Below are 20,294 nucleotides of genomic sequence, written 5' to 3' on the forward strand. Positions count from 1 at the left end.
TGTGGTGTGCCTTTGTCTCTCACCTAGACTTACACAACTTGTGTGGTCTTCTCAGACTCTAAAATGCAGCTTGCCTGTCTTTCACATACACAAGTAGAAATGACATTCCTCTGCACTTCCCCCATGATCTTCAAACAATTCTACAGACCTTCATTCACTTCACTATCAAATTCAAAATTACCATCCTTATTTTTTAATTCATACATGAACTAGTTCCTGCATACCTCAAACTGTTTCCTTCCCTTACTTCCTCTGCTTGTCTTAACACTAGCTGCTTCTATAATATCCTCTGAGTGATTTCTCCTTCTGTCTCTTCATTTAGATTCACTGCAGATCTTAGCCAAAACAGTATTTTCTTCCTTGCCTTTACCTCTAGTTATGGTTCTGATTTTAAATGCAAAACTTAGGAACTTGATTACAAAATGGTATTTGAAATAAAACAAAGCAAGAGAAAATGGTTAATCCATGCTTAATTTGCTTCTGTTCATTCCTCTAGAAATAGGAGATATTGCTGGTGTTGCTGATGTTACAATCCGCCAATCTTATAGACTTATCTATCCACGAGCTCCAGATCTCTTCCCAGCAGACTTCAAATTTGACACCCCTGTGGACAAACTACCCCAGCTGTAAAATTGCTAAGGTTACATTTAATTTCTAAAGAACACTTGATTTCTGCCTATAATAAAGGATGTATAAAGTGTTGCTACTGAGCCTTCATATTGTGGAACTGGAGGAGGATATGAAAATCAAACTGCTGGAACACAGCACACATTCCAAGGGTAAACAAAATAATTGTGTGGCATTTTGTATGTATATATTAGTGGAAGTAAATATTTAATGACTGTTGGAACAAGTTCAATTTCATATTATAGTTTAGATTTCTTTTGTAGGGAATCTAGTAAAATGTATTTTGGAAAACAATTGAAATTATGTAATTCCCAATAAACTTTTCCAAAAACATTTACTGCCTTGCATATTTTGCTAGAATGTGACATAGTCGGAGCAGTATAAGATTGAACATAATCTGGCAGATCTTCATACCAGTATGGGTCCTATCAAAAATACTTTCACACTCATTCTCTTGGCAATTTTTAATCTCTAGTGTAGTTTTAATATTTGTAGTTAGCTGCAATTTACAGTATGGTAGACTTAACCCACTGTGCAAACAGTTGCCCAAAAGCAGTTTGAATATTTGCACAACTGCTGCTGAAGGCTTCTGAACTTGTTATGAAAAGATTAGTCATTGTTGGCACAGCCTCCTTGATTCTCATTGAGGTCTCACCCTGTTTCTGTGAATTTCACTTAACTCTGAAGCAACTAAAAGAAACAGACTGAATTATTTGAATTCTTGGACACTGACATCTCATTCTACAAAAGATGATAAACTACGTCAAATACTGATACTGCCCTGTCATTTTCATCTATATCAAATTTGGCTAGCTGATAGTTAAGCTTTTAGCACTGATGCACTCTAAATTAGCACTTAGCATTTGAAATGATAGTCCAGGTGCTGAGGAGTTAAGTCAGGAGTTGTCTCCCCCTCCCCCAAACTAATTGCTTCCAAAACTGGATGCCTCTTGACAGTGTCCCTTTGTGTTCAAAGCAACAAATGTACTTCTGGTTTCTGAACTAATTTTGCATCACAGGTGCAAGATTTACTTTAATTATCAAAATGAACAGCTGAGGGGGTCAGGCTGCTACACATCTGGTCCTAATCCATCCAAGGCAGGGCTCTGTGCCCAGTGCTAATATTACTAATTGTCAATAGTGCTCACTGTTTTCTTGCTGCTTCAGTTTTAATTCCTTTCTCTCACTGAAGACTTGAAATGTGGCAGCTTTAAGTTTCTTTTTGTTTTGTTTTTCATGCCATTTGAAGTCCTGACTACATGTGATCATTAGTTCCCATTCTAGAGGAGTAAAAGGTGGTATCCTGCATATCCAGACTAACTGGGTGGAGATAAGTTGCATTCAAGCTTCATAAACTTTCCCTTGATTGTCAGTAGGTTGATATTCTTGCCCTAGACTACTGTTGTGTGCTCTTACAGTTCCAGTGCCTGTGAGCTAAACCAGGGCCTTTCAAAGTATTGAATAGTTAAGGTTCTTAACTGGTTGACCTGTGTTGTGCACAGTGTGCTAAGGTAACCTTACCAGGTATTGTGCTTAGTAAACCTACAGCAGCTTATTTTAAGACTTGATTTTTAAAAAAAACCCAAGGATTGAAGCTGAAAGTGCTGGGGATTACCTTTGAAGGGGACATCCCATACAGTAAAGTTAGTTTGACCTAAAGAAGCATGTTTCATAAAATTTGGGCATGAGGGAAGATATCCTCCAGCACAGAGCGAGGGTGTGGTAGAATGCTGACGACCAGAGAAGAAAAGTAGGAGCCTGCTTTGAGGATTGCTGTAGTGGCACTGAGGCAACTCCTCTAATCTACCTACAGGCCCAATCCCTTGTAGAGAGGAGGAATAATACTTTACTGTCAGATCATAGGTGCTACAGAATAGATTTTTCTGAACTTGAGGGACTTTTTCTAGGCCTTGCAGCCTTTGATACGTCAGTCCTACTACAGGAGTAAATAAGGGTTAGCTGTAGACTATTTTCATCCCATTCATAAGCTTATCTTTAAAAACAGGCTCCAACGTGTAGACAACTCAGTTTTAATTTCAGATCCTAACTCACATAGGTACTCTTGAAAGTCTTTTCTTAACCATAGGTTTCAGAGTAGCAGCTGTTAGTCTGTATTCACAAAAAGAAAAGGAGGGCTTGTGGCACCTTAGAGACTAACATTTATTTAAGCATAAGCTGTAGCTCATGAAAGCAAGTACTCCTATTAAAGTAACTGTCCCCATTTATTTCACTTTCTGGACTGAGTGGTGCTAAAGAATGGGCCCAGATGTTTTATGGGTGGTGGTTTTTAAATAAACACTACCTTTTCTCACATAAGGGAACATGATCTCTAGCTCTCAGGATAATCTCCTACTCTGGTCCCCTTGGGGTGCTCTTTGGAGAGGGGCTTTTTAGGTTCAGCAGGTAACCCATGCTCAGAAGACTCATGGTCCAGCTTGTAGAGTAGTACCCAAGGGAGGCATCTGTTTAGGAAAGAATGAGCATATACATCATGTGCTGTATTATCAATCAGCCTGATTAGTGAAGGGGCAGGATTCCTCAGCTGCATCACCAATGACCTGGACATTTAGATTTAAAGTAGCTTATAGACACCTGTAGTATGAAGGCAGTAGGCATTGCTCATATGCTGCTAATTAAAATGTAAGTGAAAAGTTGCTACAACTTATTAAAATGAACAGTGGTAAAATTCGGCTTTGCTTAGTCAGGAATCAACCATGTATAACACTTTTTTTTTTAAATTAACAGGAACTAATCTTTATATACCATCATCCCTGTAAACATTAAGCTATTAAAGGGTGCTCTTACACAGATGGTCATATTAGGCTCCCTTGGACTGTGTGCCAGTGTAAAGTAAGCAGCAATTAGTAACTAAGGTTCTACCAAAAAGTTTGGAGTTTTGTTCTAAGTGTCCTCTCTTATGGTGGTTAAATATCAAATTCAGAAAAATCTGTGGGGGAGTGAAATATGTAAGTCACTACACAGTCAATCAGTAAAATCATATTTAGGACACAAGTTACAAACTATTTATACTTTAATTTGTGATATTAATGACTGCAAAACACTTCGAATGACATTGTTAAAGGCACATTTCATTTTAATGCATAGTGTACCATTCTAAAATATCCTAATTTCCTTACAAAGTGCTTGAGCAGCCACATACAGATAAAGTATAGCAAAATATATTTACAATCTAGTTAAAATCTTAATCTGCCTAAAAATAATTTTAAAAAACTACAGAGATAAAATTAGTGCTTTCTTTCAGCTTAACTGTGTGAACATACCCTGCCCTACTATTTTTTTTTAGTGATTTACTTAGATGAAGAAAAATTCTGTACAAGATGTAGTTACAAAAAGGTATTTCCCAGGGTGCTTTTTAAATGCTAAGCATCCTCTTTTAGACACTTTTTTCTCTATATATGTTTGGGAGCCCAAAAGGGTAAACAGACTGTACCTCAAAAGTATTGAGTGCTTAAATTTTTAAGTTGTTTCGTTCGCACTTCAAAGATAATCAGCATCTTGAAACAAGTTAAATTATATTGTTCCCACTTTAAGACCTTCATTTAATAAACCAAAAACATGATTTCTATATTCTGTCCTGTTGCCATTCTTCCTTTTTGCCTAAAAGGAAACTGTCCTATACATTATTCAGGTCTATCAACCCATTTTCTCCCAGAGGCCTCATGGTTCAGGACTTCTGATATTTAGTGTTCTAACCAACAGTCATTTACTTACAAAAGGTTCACTTTTCAAAAGTAACACCTTGGTGTTTCACTACTCCATTCTTTAAAGATCAGCATGGTTTGTGTTTCTTTCGTATTTCATTTGGAATATGTAATTCCACAATCTGCACTCATTTGACTTTGGATTTTTACAGTCTTTGCTAACCATTTTCTCTCCAGGTACCCAGATGAACCTACAAGAGGTAAGCACAGGATCAAATATAAATGTTATTGAGTTAAGGAAAACACTGAACTTGTTTCCAAGAGTGGCTGTTTACTTACAGAACACTGACAGCCAAAAATAGTTCTATGGAGGAGTTTAAAAGTACACACAGTATCTGGTCTAAACTATTTTTTGACTTTTGAGGTACAGGTTTTAGTGTTGAAGTTTATAAAATATACACTTATCAAAAATATTTATACATTCTGTTACAACATATTGCTTTTACCCTCCGTAATTACCAATCTAAGTTCTGGAATTCAGTGGCCCAAAATGTATACAAATGTTAGTCTATTAAATCAGAGTTCTGTGATGTGTTCACATGGCCACTGTGCAAAATTCATGAAGTGGTACAATTAAATTACATGCCTGTAACTAAGAATGCATTACAACAACTTCCAAATATACATGTTCACAGCATGTATACATTCAAAACCTTTTGTTTTCTAAGATATGATATATAGTAGACAAGATGAACTAGATAGCTAAATATGGTATGATTAACTTAAGATTTGTCCAATTAGTGGAAAAAGGCTTGGATTTCAAGAGTACAGAAGTGGATGGACTTAGGAACACACGCTATTGATAAGACTGAACAGACATTCTTATCTGCTGAGTCCCTTCTCCCTCCCCTTCCCCCCCCCCCTTTTCTTTTTTTAAGCCATGCTTAAAAGCAAAAACTGTTTTGGCAAGTGGCTTTGGTAAACTTTCAGGACCTGTCTGTGTTTTGTTTTTATGGAAGCACTTTTACTGTTCTCTCGCAAAGGCATTTAACACTTTTTTTCTAATAAATACCATAGAAAATTTACAAAACAAGGCATCAGTTCTTAGTTTCCATTTTAAAACAAGCTGAAAGTGTGCATAAGTCTAAAATTAAACATTTTTGGACATTACAGTAATTTTTTTAAAAACTGACCATTTGCCTTCTCCAGATAAAAACCATATTCTCATGAATGTCAACAGCACCCCAAACTTCTATTTTAAGATGGCTGAATAAAATTAAATGGTTATCAATCTAGCTCAAAATCTCCCTCCCCACCCACTTAAGGCATGTATTTTACAATGTTATCTGCTGTAGAAAAGTAAAAATTACAGTACAGATTTAAGTGTGTCCATGTGAGGGAGCTTAATGTGGCCTGTAGTCACCAACTCAGCTTAAATGCTATAGAACTGCTTTCCAGTGCTCAGATAAGTATGACATGGAGGCCACTCTTCACAAGAGTATTAAACAGTACACTAAATCTTCATGTGAATAAAAATCAGAAGCTACAGGTGGCACAGAGCAATTGAAGGGTTGGTATTCTTCTGAGCCGGTTAGCTAGGATTTCACAGTATCTAGAAATTTAACACCAATCAGCAATGTAATCAAAATCTCTGAATGTTTCCTGCTCTTCTTCTGAAAGTATCCTGGGTTCCCGGGGTGGAGTGAGAATAGGTGCTTCTGAGGTAAATTCATCATCAAAATTACTAACATCTTCTCTTCCTCTAATGGTGGGTACAAAAGGGGGCTTCACTTTCTTAGCCAGCAAAGCATTCCAATCTATTAGCTGTAAAACAATTAATTGTGGGTTAGTTTCCTGCCTCTGAGAATTAATATTTTACAAACTACACTAGCTTTTACTTACCCGGAAGAAGTGATGCTTTTTCACATCCTCGGCATCTTTCTCACCAGCTCCAAGACGCCGCTCTGGATTTCTTCGTAGCAGCTAACAAAACATTTTGAAGATCTTAGCACTCAAAATTGGGGGGGAAAATACAGAATAGGTAGCTGATGCTACAGTCCAAAGGAGCAAGGAGATTAGATTTACTGGAAAAGCACATACTCTGTCCTAGAGGAAATGTGTTGCCCATGGAGTAGAAGAGGCAGAGGCAAAGGCAAAAGCTCTAAGTTTCTTTACAAATTGTAAAATTTACTTAAGCTTGTCATCTTTTCCCTCATTTAACCTGGGAGAAAGTGGGTCCTTACAGCATCCATTTCTCTCCACCCCTCCATACCCTGTTTCACAGGGCTCAGTTTTGTTAGAAAAGGCTGAAAACTGCTTCATGCTTTGCCACAGAGGGAAATGTGAGATTTCCAGTCACTGAAGACCCTAAATTCTGATCTCCATATAGAAGCATGTTATTCTATAAATGGGCCCATAAGCCAACACCTCAATTCTATGCTTGTGTTAAGTTTCTAACCAAACAGACATTTAACTCATCCTTTTACTAAATACTGTCACATACCACACTCATCCATGACCTGAACACAACAAAATAAGTTAAAACTAAGAGGATAATTAGTATCTACCATATCTTTAACATGCAAGTCCTAACACCAGGTCCTGGGTGATCACATGGGAAAACTCTGTTCTTGCCAGTAAGTGTAAGTGTCCAGTTTGGAGTGACTATTCTGTAAGGCCGCTCTCTTTCACTGGGCTAACAGATCAGCAGCATAGAAATAAGAACGGACAGCAATGGTTTGGATAACCCACCACTGAAAAGCAGTATTAGCCACTGAGGTGAAGGAGTGCAGAGGTACTACCATTTCCATATAATTTCATAGGATAACCAGTATCTTTTTGCCCATGAAGTCACCATAGCATGAATGAAATGAATGCTAATGGGCACCTTTATTACTTCCTTTGCAACTTTCCATAATAAGCAATTTCATCCACCTTGGACGGGATTTGCAAGGCTTCTGTTCCCTTCCTTACAACCTGTGTATTGAACAAAAAAGAAGTCCCATTTCCTGGACATGGACCAAGTAAGATCATATTTACAAGCTGTGAGGGGACTGGATCCTAGAAAGAAGTGACTTTGAAAAGGACTTGGGGGGTTATGGTGGATAACCAACTGAACATGAGCTCTCAAACGGGATACTGCAACTAAGAAAGGTAATGCAACTCTTGGATGTATAAACTGGAATATAAAACAGTAAGGTGGTGCTATTACATTTGTATACAGCATTAATGAGACTATTGCTGGAATACTGTGACAAGATCTAGTGTTCAAACTTCAGGAAGGATATTGACAATTTGGAAAAGGTTCAGTAAGAGCACTGAATGATCAGTCTGGTAAACCAACCTTACAGTGAGAATCTAAAGAGCCACCATCTTTTTATCTTATCAGAGAGATGGTTAAGACATGACTTGATCACTGTTGGTAAGTATCTGGGGGATATTTGATAGACAGATCACTATGCCTTTGTCTGCTATCTTGTGGAACTGAAGCTATGCAAACTTGAAATAAGGAACAACTTTTTTTAAGCAGCGAAGGTAACTGGCCATTTGAACAATTTACCAAGGAAAAAGTGTTAGATTCTCCATCACTTCTCGAAAGACCAGAAGATATGCGATAGTTCAACCAGAAGTTATTGGGCTTGTCACAGGAATTCTTAGGAGGAATTCCATGCTTATGTGTTATGCAGGAGGTCAGACTATATCACCAGTGTGGTCCTTCCTGGCTTTAAAAATCCATGAAATCGGGCTGTCGCATGTTTAAAAAAATTGCAATTAATTGCACTGTTAAGCAATAGAATACCATTTATTTAAATATTTTTGGATGTTTTGTACATTTTTGAAATACATTCATTACAATAACACAATATAAAGTGTACAGTGTTCACTTTATAATTTGATTACAAGTATTTGCACTGTAAAAACAGTATTTTTCAATTCACCTAATACAAGTACTGTAGTGCAATCTCTTTAGCATGAAAGTTGAACTTACAAATGTAGAACTGTTTTTGAATGCATTTTTTGTACATAATGTAAAATTTTAGAGCCTGCAAGTCCACTCAGTCCTACTTCTTGTTCAGCCAATCGCTTAAACAAGTTTATTTACATTTTCAGGAGATAACGCTGCACTCTTCTTGTTTACAATGTCACCTGAAAGTGAACAGGTGTTCTCATAGCACCGTTGTAGCGGGCATTGCAAGATATTTACATGCGCTGATGAGTCATATGTCCCTTCATGCTTCAACCACCATTCCAAGGGCTATGCGTCCATGCTGAGGATGGGTTCTGCTAGATAACAATCCAAACCAGTGTGGACTGATGCATGTTGATTTTCATTATCTGAGTCAGATGCCACCAGCAAAAGGTTGATTGATTTTTTTTTCAGGGTTTGTGTTTTGTAGTTTCCGCATCAGAGTGTTGCTCTCAAGACTTCTGAAAGCACGCTCCACACCTCATCCCTCTCAGATTTTGGAAGATACTTCAGATTTTTAAGCCTTGGGTCAAATGCTGTAGCTATCTTTAGAAATCTCACATTGGTTTTGTCAAATCTGCAGTGAAAGTGTTCTTAAAATGAATAAAGTGCTGGGTCATCATCCGAAACTGGTATAACATGAAATATATGGCAGAATGCGGGTAAAACAGAGCAGGGGTCATACAATTCTCCCCCAAGGAGTTCAGTCACAAATTTAAACAATGCATTTTTTTAACGAGCCTTGTCAGCATGGAAGAATGTCCTCTGCGATGGTGGCCGAAGCATGAAGGGGCATATGAATGTTTAGCATATTTGGCCCGTAAAGACCTTGCAATGCCTGTTCTCACTTTCAGGTGACGTTAATAAGAAGCGTGCAGCATTATCTCCTATAAATGTAAAAAAACTTGTTTGCCTTAGCGATTAGCCGAACAAGAAGTAGGACTGGGTGGACTTGTAGGCTCTGAAGTTTTACATTGTTTTGTTTTTGAGTGCAGTTATGTAACAACAACAACGAAAATCTACAGTTTGTAAGTTGCACTTTCACAGCAAAGATTGCACTACACTACTTGTATGAGGGGAACTGACATAATATTTATTTTTACAGTGCAAATGTGTATAAATATATACTGATTTCAATTACAACACAGCATACAATATATATGAAAATGAAGAAACATCCAAAATATTTAATAAATTTCAATTCGTATTCTATTAATAGTGCGATTAAAACTGCAATTAATCTTTTTAATCACAATTTTTTTTTCAGTTAATCGCATGAATTAACTGTGATTAATCAATAGCCTTACTATGAAGGACTGGGAACTGCTTGGATGTATTTTATTGCCCTAATATTGTAGGAGAATAGCCGAGCCTCCTTCTGCCCAGCTTCAGAATGAAAGATCCTGTAATGCAATCTTAAATAGTGCAGTCTTCCTTTACTGCTATATTAGAGTGGAGTTCTCTTCCTCTTACTATGAGATTATCTAAATGGGGTCAGTTTAAATCTAGTGCATTTGGAAAAGATTTAGATATAGATGTCAATAGTTTTAGGTTTAGTCGTATGACTTGGTACGGTATGCTTTATCCAGCAATTGAAACATTTTAAGTCTAAGATTTAAAGGAACAAAGCTCTAATCACATTTCAACAGATGGGGCTTTTTAATCTGCTTATAGAATTTCTTTCCTTCAGTTTTAAGGTTAAATATTTGTTAGCAAAACTATCTTCTGTCCCTCCTAAACAGTGAAATAATTTAGCATCTCAGAAGGAAGATAAATGAAATCACGCAATTCACCAGACGGGGTGATCTCATGAACTAAGCATTCTGTTTGAAACACAAAACTGCATGCTGTGTCTACTCAGGTACTGGAATCTGTTTTCTGAGGTTAATCTGAGCACAATAAAATTCATTTAGCACATTTTCTGGAAGAAAAGTAATGGTCCTGTCTATTCTATGGGGACATTGCCAATGCTATGGATTTTTTTCTTAAGGGTTTGCCCTGGTGCGTCTGGCCAAAATTCTTATACTATTGGAAAGCACACTGTATATTAGTTGAGCATATGGCTGCACCCTTTAGCCTAAGGTATTTCACTTATGCTGTGTCTCTACAATTGTGCCTCCTCTCCCATTCTTACGAGAAGAGACTTTTAGATGTAGTGTGTGTGGTATTTCCAACCCCTGACAGAATGAAATGTGAAAATCCCAAAGTCTCTTCTTAGCATAGAATACTCATGTGGTAGTACTGAGCTACCATGCGAGTCTCTGGGAAGGTGTTCTGTTACAGAATTTCCTATTTAAATGTGGCTGGGAAAGAATGTATCTAGAAAAATCTGGGTCAGTGTTAAGAGATTAACAAAAGTTTAATTTATAAAATGTAATGTAAGAAGTTTTAATGAATGAAAATGATTTTGTAGGAATTTTTTTTTTACTAACTAGAGAATGTAAATAATAGTCAAACACTTAAGTTTCATGTTAAATCAAAATGGTGATGCTGATTTTAAAAAGTAACAGTGAAGCAGTTCTGAAACCAATCTGATGAGAAAACAATGTCAAATGTAATGCAGGCACTTAAATTCCCCTCTTCATGGAAAACAATAATTAGACAACAAAAACATGAAAATATTTCACTCTTTTACTATAGTCTTACCCTTCTCATTATAGAGATGGCTTCTGTAGAAAGGAACCGTGGATATCTTACTTCATCATTTACAATACTGTCAAAAACCTCTTCTTCATCATCTCCAGGGAAGGGTGACTATAATAAAGTAGTTTAAGGAGGGGAAAAAAAAAGACAAATCATTTTTGGAAGCTAACTTTTAAAATCAACCTATTATTTCTAAATAAACTAAAGCAAGTTGCTGCTGCTGCCATATTTAAGGTAAGGCAAACAGGAGAACAATTGCCTTATTGCACGTTCAGCTGCCCATTCAGAGTTAAATGTCTCAATGTGTCAAATTATTTTCCCTCCCTGTAATAGATAACGCAGCTCTCTATAGGGGAAAATGCGATAGTAATACTACTTATAGACAGACAAGGCAGGCCACAACATCTTGTCCCTTAATCATTTTTTTTAAAAACGTTTGGTTTTTAAAAACACATTTATAAATAGTTTTCCTGTGCACTGAGGCATAAATAATAAACTATCTAACATGGTAGAGCATTTATTAGTACTTGTTTCAGGTGGCTGCCACTCCAAGGTAATGTGGTCATCCCAAATTCATTTTGAGAAAACATTTACCACATCATACCATCCAGCAGTTTTTAAACTGTGGTTTATGGACTATTTGTAGGTCATAGGGTGTTGGTGCGCTTCATTTCCATTTGAAGAAACAGACGTTAGGGGTAAAGATGGAAAACGGACAAAAGTAGGTTGTGTGATTAACTTTTTTCTCAAAGGACAGAATGCACATGGCATTAAAGACAGCTATTATTAATAAATACTTCTCTAATACTATTTTTCAACTTAAGCAGTTGTATCACCTTTAAGGAGTTTTTGCAATTAGGGCAGGAGGGGAGGTAATATTCATTTATATATGCTAACATCTATGGTGCAGAATTTCTTGGCTACTACAAAGAAAACAAATTAGATAGGACATTCACAGAAAGTGTGAAGAGCAAAAGGGTGTTGTAACCATGTTATGAGATATGAGGATATAAAGAGTGAAGGTAGGTGAATCTTATTACACCAACTTCTGTTGGGGGAAGGAAAAAGCCACCAACAGAAATTGGTCCCAATAAGAGAGCTTACCACAACTACCTTGTCTCTCAAGAGAAAAACAGTAAGTCAAATGCTAAATAAGTGTGTCTTGCATCGTGACCTACAGGTTGCTGTGAGAGCACACTACAGTTTAAGGTTGAATTTCAACTTCCATTGTAACTTTCCCCCTTCTTCAGAATATCTTGATTTTCTCCCCAAAACTGTTAAGTTGAAATTTTCCATGCTTGCACTGAGGCCAAAGTTGTGGTATATTGGTTTTTGTTTGTTCATCTAATTTTGCTTAACAAACAAACCATTTGGTTTACAATCTTAGATCTTTAAAAAAAGAATCCAATACTTTTTCCATATGTTCTGATCTGAAATTGCACGCTCCAGTGTTAAAAATAGCTGTTGCTAGAACTTCAGCCTTGTTTTTGTAAATCTCCCTAATACTCAGTCTAATCTGAAGGTAACTGGTGAAGTGGTTTGAAAGTTACAAATGATTAAGTTTGGTATTCAAACTGTATAGTGCCACTGAAATCAATGAGCTACAATGATTTACACCTGCTGAAGATCTGGCCTATAGTGTTTTCTATTCCTCTATTTTTAACAGCAAAAAAAGCTACACCTTCAAGTTTTCTCATTAAGATATCCCATAAAAATCCATACAGGATATGGAACCAGGCCTATATGATACAATAGCTGTAAGCTTAAAAAGGTAGGACATTCTAGAATTCGAGAGCTTGAGATATCCAGTTTATTTTTGTAATCATGCTAGGTTTTATAAGGTTGCTTACACACATCCAAATCTGATGGACTATCAAATATTTTTTTTGCTACAACCATGCTTACCTCCCCAACTAGCATCTCATAGATGAGTACACCAAGACCCCACCAGTCCACAGCTCTTGTGTAGGATGTTTCTGTCAACACTTCCGGTGCAAGAAATTCTGGAGTGCCACAGAAGGTGCTTGTTCTATCTCCAAATCCCATTCCTGCAAAAATTACAATATTCATAAGAAACAAGATGTATTCTTACTACTCCCCTTCCAAGTAAACAACTGCTTCAGTCAGTAAGATTTAGTGGGGTGGGAATAGGTATTGTTTCATATTCTCTGTGTATATATAAAGCCTGCTGCAGTTTCCACGATATGCATCTGAAGAAGTGAGCTGTAGCTCACGAAAGCTTATGCTCTAATAAATTGGTTAGTCTCTAAGGTGCCACAAGTCCTCCTTTTCTTTTTGCGAATACAGACTAACACGGCTGTTACTCTGAAACCTGTCTTCAACTATGTAAAGGAAAAAAATTAATTATTGGACTTCAACAAATGAGTTCAGTTTACAAATCTTTCCCCCCTTTGTCAGCCGTGCAAACACCGTCTTGGCCCTGTGCTTCGAGCTGGATTCTCTGTCTGTACATGACTACCCGTACTGATGATTCTGCAAGCCAAATTAGCCCCTCCGTTACACCTTGGTCATCACATTGAAGACAATGCGCTTGGAGAGATGCAACAAAGTGGAACTTAGTAAACAATTCTGTTGGCACATGAGAAGAAATAGAACACATTTGTCATTTGCAGCACTGCAACCAGAGCAGGTAACAGAAGTAAAAAAATAGCATACACTTATTTTTGACACTCAGATAAGCAAAAAAGATTACGATGTACATGGAGTGAATCTGTTGAATAAGGTTTCATTTTACATAATCATTTTTCACAGCAGAACTATAAATTAGTAGGGTTTCTTCTACCAGATTCTAGCATATGACATCAAAGTCAGAGAAAGTCTTGCACAGGATTTAGTTGAAGATATCCACAGTATACAAATACGACGATATAACAAATCTCTATTAAAGTTGGAATGATGATTATTATTATTTTGTATTACCACAGTGCCTAGGGGCCCTAGTTATAGACCAGGTCCCCCCGTGATAGGTGCTGTATGTTGCACCAGTAGTGACTAAGGGTATTACTGTAGACATCACTATGTCATGATACTAATGCTCAAGGGCATCAGGGTGGTTGGGACTGTGAAAATGTATAGGGAAAGGTGTACTACCTCTTTAAGGGACAGGCTGGAGCTGACAGCCTAGGGATAATCAAGTAGGCCCTGCCACTTTCTGGGGCTGGGCTATTTAAACACACAGAAGCTGAGGGGAATAGAACCCAGACTGGCTGTTGTGGGTGGTGCTCTCTCTCTCAGGCACCTACAGATAAGCCTAAGCTGACTCAGAGACTTCGGTGTAGACTAAATTTGGGAGCCCTGAGTAACGGCCCTGGTGAACTGTTCGTTGCAATGAAATATGATTAAAAAGTGACATGGCATTTGGTTAACTTATGTTGGCTTCTCCGTGCCTTGGCTGTTAAAGTGAATCTACTGCTGCTCTGCTTGGGAAAATTGAGGTGCAGCTCACCTGCAAGGCTGTATCAGACCACGAGGACGCATGCATGGATTGTCCACACCTTCAGAGTGACATACAACATTCCGTCCCCCAAAACATGCTTCTGAACAATTATACAGTACTAGTGCAGTCTTCATGCTTTTTTACCCCATACCGCCACCCCCAAATATAACATCTGCAGAAAGTGTAGAATTAACACTATGGCAATGGCACCAAGGACTGTTGTGGTATTAGGAGGTTGTGGGTACAAACTCTGTGCCAAACTTTAAAGGTAAACTGCAAAGAAAAAGAATAATTTTCCATGTTAAAAAGTATCCTATAGAGCTTGACTTTATTGAAAAACGAGGAAATCTGTCTCTCTCATTGATCTTTTACATTTATAACATGACCCTTTGTCATTTTCTAGGAAGTTTTTGTTTATAGTCGAATAGTCACATAACTAGTATCAAAGATATGCAAACAATTCAACTGTAATCTTTGACCTACTGCCCTCAATTTACTAAATTCCATTTCCTATAGTGCTGGCACCTGGAAAGTTGTAGGACAAGTAAAGCAAGCTGGAAAAGGAAGAAACAAATCCGGTTAGATTCGTCCTGTTGATGGCCATCCCTCTCCCCCCACTGAGTTGTTAGAAAAGGGGACACATGTCCCAATGCAGGCAGAGAATCTGAATTACTGATACTAGATCTGTTTTATGTCTCATTTTTAAGAAAGCAGCTAGACGCCAGAAACTGACTATTAAAATGTGGGTCCTTTTGAAGATATTTCACTATTTTGAGCTGTGCTCTATTTAGGGAGCTATTTCCACTGCACTTTGTTGTGTGAATTATTTTAAAATTGTTGAAAGTGGACAATTAATTAGAAGGGAACAGTGTAGATGGAAAGAAAATGAATGCTTCTAAATATTATTGGATGATGCTTCTAACAGGACAAAGTACTGTTGAGCAAAATGTGATATGACTTATTATTAACACGCAGATATGACAAAGTAACAACCCTCTTGCGTACAGTCATTCCAACAGAAGAGGAGAACCCTGATAGCAGATACTCGGGTGATCTCCCCACTGAGGGTCTTTTGCTTCCACTGTTCTCCAGCTGAAGATCCCAGAGATTTTTTTCTACAATGATATATAGACAGAGTAAATATGCTAGGTGCTCCTACCTCTAAGACTGCTTAACTGCTAACAGTCAAGTGTAATCCAACTGAAAAATCATTTAAAAGAAAAGCAGTTACCTTCTTTGCAAAGACCAAAGTCGGCTATTTTCACAAATCCTTCTGTATCCAGCAATAAGTTATCCAACTTCAAATCTCTAAAAAACAATATTTGAAAGTAAAATGGAATTACTGATATGCCTATAGTGATACTCAATAATAATAAGGCACTCTAAGATAAAAAAGTTATTCAAAAATAAAAGAGCAGTACAATGTCCCTCTTAAATTTAGTTACCCCTTTCCTGATTTAAGACTTCCATCAATAACTTATGGTTTACACTCATAAGTATGTCAGAACAAACTTTTTCTGCTAGCATTGAAAGGAATATAACAAATAAAAACATAATGCGTCCAGTAAGCAAATCAGGGTAGAGATGAAGAAAAACAGTGTTAAGAAAAGGAGAAATTATTAAAATTCCAGTAGTGAGAAAGTATTGATTACTTACCTATAAACTATTTTGTGCTCATGTAAATACTGGAGTCCAAGAACCACACACGCAGCATAAAACCTGTTCGAATAATTAAATAAAAGCTAGAATTTCAGTGCATTTCAGTCTTGCTAAATTAATCAGTGTTTTTTATTAATTACTTTCGGAAGAGTGCAGATAGTCTGCATATAGAAACTTCTCTTCAGAGGATTTTTTAATATGTGATACATGTGGAATTCTATACAATTCTAAGTCAAAGCTTTAAAATTTACCAGGTAAAAGTTTAGACAAATGTGGCCCAACCTGTAACATGTTTTGTCTGCCTATACTGTAGTTTTCTATGGCACCCATTGCCATAGTATCCAACACTTCCCGCTGAAGCCGGTACATTTATATAATCTTTTAATTTCAGCTAACATTTTAAACAGACTACTAATTCTTCAAAATAGCATTACAAATATTACGTATTTACATTTAAAGGCAATTTAGATTTAAGCTATTAGCATATAAGCTTACATTCTGACAGCCTAAAAAATGCTTTGACTATCATAACCAAAACAGAATATATATTTTTTCTTCTAACCAAACTGGGTTGAATGTATTTTAACAAGGCTTTAATCTTTAGTCCATTTAAGATGATTACAGTACTAAATGAAGTGATCCAATACACAAGCATGCGAAGGCAAGAAAAGTTGAACATAGTATTTTTTTCAGCCCACTGAAACAGAACAATGTATATCAAAGCTTTTAAATATTTAATGGTACTAACAGTGTGAACACTTACACTGCTCTTGGTTCAGAAAAGACATCAGTATGAATGTGCATCATCAGGTCTCCACCAGCAGCATATTCCATTACAAAGCAAACGTGATCTTTGGTTTGGAAACAAGCAAAAAGGTTCACCAAAAAGGGATGCCGTACACTATTCACAGTTTCAAAAATTCGCTTTTCACACATAAGGCTGCAAACAGAAAATATTTTAATAGCAAAATTTAAAACTGAATGTTATATTACAAATTTCAACACAAAGAACAATACAATTGACAAGACCGCCCTCATCATCCCCCACTCCCCACCAAAGCTTTCAGAATACCTGAATCTTTTTCTAATTTGATAGGATACTCTAAACACTAAAATTTCAAAGTGCAATGCAGCATTTTAACTGTACAACTCAATTGACTATGAGGGGAGTTATATGGCTAACATCTCATGAAACTCTTTGAAAACATACCTGTTGGAATTTCTCAATATGCCCACAAATTTAAACAAAATATAATATTTAAAATCAACTGATACAAACTGTACTTATATCTATGCACGTAATATTCAAGCGGTGGGAAAACCATTCCACTGCAGATTTTGGGCACAGACAGCTGAAGTATTACCCCTGGTATTTGCTATGAAAACCATTCCATGAATATACAGTCTTGTGATTCAGTTGTCTTTTTCTTTCTGCATGTCATGACTATACATGCATACATACATTTATTCTCTCACAGTGTAAAGCACCATAGAGTCAAATCACAATGAACAGTAAACAACGCAAGAGTCACTGGCCAGCAAAATTCCTCCATGTTTTGCAGACTTCACATAGCCTTGAGAAGCACACCACATTGTATCCCATCCAGTCAGCCCACAGGTGCAAACTATGTGGCCCACGGGACTGTCCAGACTGGCCCTCGAGGCTAGCCCCCAGCTCTTCCCCTGCTGTCCCCCCTCCCCCGCAGCCTCAACTTGCCGTGCCACCAGCGCTCTGGGCGGTGGGGCTGCGAGCTCCTGCCGGGCAGCATGGCTGAGAGAGCCGCTGGCCTGCCCCAGTGCTCTAGACTGCGTGGCGGCTTGGCTGGCTATGTCCAGGCAGCACAACTACCAGTCCTGGTGCTCTGAACGGCATGGTAAGGGGTCCCGGGGGCAGTCAGAGGACTGGGGGCGGTTGGATAGGCATGGGAGTCCTGGGGGGCCTGGCAGGGGTGTGGATGGGGTCAGGGCAGTCAGGGGACAGGGAGCGGGGCGGGGGGGTTGGATGGGTGTGGAGTCCCGGGAGGGGGTTGGATGGGTCAGAGATTCTGAGGGGGGTAGTCGGGGCAGGAAGTGGGAGGGGGCGGATAGGAGGCAGGGGCCAGGCTGTTTAGGGAGGCACAGCCTTCCCTACCCGGCCCTCCATACCAGTTTCGGAACCCTGATGTGGCCCTCAGGCCAAAAAGTTTGCCCACCCCTGAGTCAGCCACATAGCTGAAAAACAAACACTCACCATGGGAGCCCTTTGCCCCTGGCACCAGTCCCTGGAAAAATTTTCTTCAGCAATTTTCCTCTGCTCATCCAACCCACATGCCCTGTAAACTCAAGTTTTCTTTGTCTCAATGATATCTCTCGTCACTCCAGTTATGTTGTAAATTTGGGAGATTGTCTCCTTGCTAATCATGAGCAAAGTACAGATAACATGCACTAGTCACCTATAACATTGCAATGCAAAGGCAGAAAGCGTCTTAACGTTTCCTTGAAGTCCACGTCTCCCATACACATAAGATGCTGAAGGCAAGAGACTGCATCTTTGCTTCTCCAAATGTGTCTGAGTGTCACTACAGCAGCAGTCGTGAGTTCAATTCTATGTCTGATCTCTACATGATTTTTAACATCCCTTGTAGTCACACACTGCACAGACATTTGAAGTGCTCAACGTACTCCAATGGTTCCTCAGATTTGGGTAGAAATATTTTCACCTTTTCTAACAGATGTCACCATTGTCTTTGAATATCTAACTTCTCTGCTTCCATTACTACTCTTTCTAGAAATTTGTGCACCTCTTCTTCTGACAATCTGATCAGGTCAATATCACTGGTGAAGCACAGATGACTAATTTTGTATCCACCAACAGACATCTCCTATAAGTTTCCATCAGTGGCTCCTCTTAATATTTCTTCAAGATAACAGGTTGAAGAGGGTTCGTGGATAGCAAGCACCCTGGCTGGCACCTATCCTCAAGTCAAACCAACTACTTTGCTCGTGTCCCACAAACATGAAAGCCATCATGCTTCCATAGAGGTTTACCTTCAGCTTATTACGTTTTCACCAATCCGATCAACCATAGGATTTCCCAAAGAGGTTTGTCCCATATGCTATCAAACACCTTAGCAAAATTCACAAAAACTTCCATCGTTCTCCAGTACTCTCTCACATAGCACATGCAGGTTGAACATTTGCTCCACTGTACCCCTTCTAGGTCTAAAACCCCTTGTTCTTCAGTCAGAAAGTTTTCTATCTTGGCTGCAATTCTCTTTAGGGTGTATCAATGACATTTCCACAAAACAGCTGGGTCTCCCCTTTTATGAATAGGGACTATCAGGGACTGTGACCAAGTCTTCCAGACTCCCATATCACAGTTACAAGCTTATGGCATGCCTAGATGAGTGTCTCTCCACTTAATTGTTTGTGTTTGTTAATTAATTAATTGTTTGTGTTTGTTAATTAATTAATTGTTTGTGTTTGTTAATTAATTAATTGTTTGTGTTTGTTAATTAATTAATTGTTTGTGTTTGTTAATTAATTAATTGTTTGTGTTTGTTAATTAATTAATTGTTTGTATTAATTGTTTGTATTTGTTAATTAATTAATTGTTTGTATTTGTTAATTAATTAATTGTTTGTATTTGTTAATTAATTAATTGTTTGTATTAATTGTTTGTATTTGTTAATTAATTTGTATTTGTTAATTGTTTGTATTAATTGTTTGTATTTGTACTTTATCCATTCCAGAGGCTTTACTGCTTTTCAATGTCTGCATCACATTCTCAGCTTTTTCAACTGTAGGCTGATAAGGATATATCAAGCTCTCATATATAGATCTCCTCTGCCTTTTTCACTTCCAACTTAGAATTTGTTTCACTCATATTACAGAGTTCTTGGCAATACCTATCCCAAGTGTTGGGTGAAAGGGTATTTTTCCTGCCAAGAATCCTTTCAGAAAAAGAGTCCTGGTGATTTGATAGGCCTTCCTAGTGGCATTTGCCACAAAAGGATTATGTATGGTGATGCACTGTTCTTCAAGCCAAGCTTCTTTTGCCACTTTAATCAGTGAATCTTTTGCCACTTTAATCACAATATGGGAATATTGCTCTCTCTTTTGCTTTCATCAGTCTTCCTTTTTGCTCTTAGTTTCCTTCAACGATCACACAACTCAATAATCTTCTCGGTGATACAGCTTTCTTCTTTAGGATCTGAACTCCTGGGGAAACATCCATGTTCTCTAATGAAGCAGAAAATGTTGTATTCTATCTGATGTATGCTACTAGTGCAGAGGTCAG

General features: G+C 37.8%; 2 protein-coding genes across 10 annotated transcripts in view; one reads left to right on the forward strand and one right to left on the reverse strand.

Moving 5' to 3' along the window:
* The window catches only part of GTF2B (general transcription factor IIB), a 32,443-nt gene extending 24,867 nt beyond the window's left edge, over window positions 1-7,576 (forward strand). For both annotated transcript variants that reach the window (XM_073357151.2, XM_073357149.2), the window contains one exon: window positions 497-7,576. In XM_073357151.2, the coding sequence (XP_073213252.1) occupies window positions 497-630 (134 nt within the window). In that variant the 3' untranslated portion in view covers window positions 631-7,576. The remainder of the gene's footprint in view (window positions 1-496) is intronic.
* Window positions 1-20,294, reverse strand: part of PKN2 (protein kinase N2) — a 136,166-nt gene that overhangs the window by 10,720 nt on the left and 105,152 nt on the right. For 4 of the 8 annotated variants that reach the window (XM_073357144.2, XM_073357141.2, XM_073357140.2 and 1 more), the window contains exons 16-22: window positions 16,779-16,955; window positions 16,013-16,075; window positions 15,588-15,664; window positions 12,805-12,947; window positions 10,903-11,010; window positions 6,192-6,272; window positions 4,254-6,113 (exon numbers count right to left, since the gene is read on the reverse strand). In XM_073357144.2, coding sequence (XP_073213245.2) covers window positions 5,910-6,113; window positions 6,192-6,272; window positions 10,903-11,010; window positions 12,805-12,947; window positions 15,588-15,664; window positions 16,013-16,075; window positions 16,779-16,955 — 853 coding nt within the window. In that variant the 3' untranslated portion in view covers window positions 4,254-5,909. Of the gene's footprint in view, window positions 1-4,253; window positions 6,114-6,181; window positions 7,266-10,902; window positions 11,011-12,804; window positions 12,948-15,587; window positions 15,665-16,012; window positions 16,076-16,778; window positions 16,956-20,294 lie in introns of those variants that run through there. The other 4 variants (XM_073357148.2, XM_073357142.2, XM_073357146.2 and 1 more) reach the window with 4 other exon arrangements.

Source organism: Lepidochelys kempii, chromosome 8 (genome assembly GCF_965140285.1).
Source record: "Lepidochelys kempii isolate rLepKem1 chromosome 8, rLepKem1.hap1, whole genome shotgun sequence".
Lineage (NCBI taxonomy): Eukaryota > Metazoa > Chordata > Testudines > Cheloniidae > Lepidochelys > Lepidochelys kempii.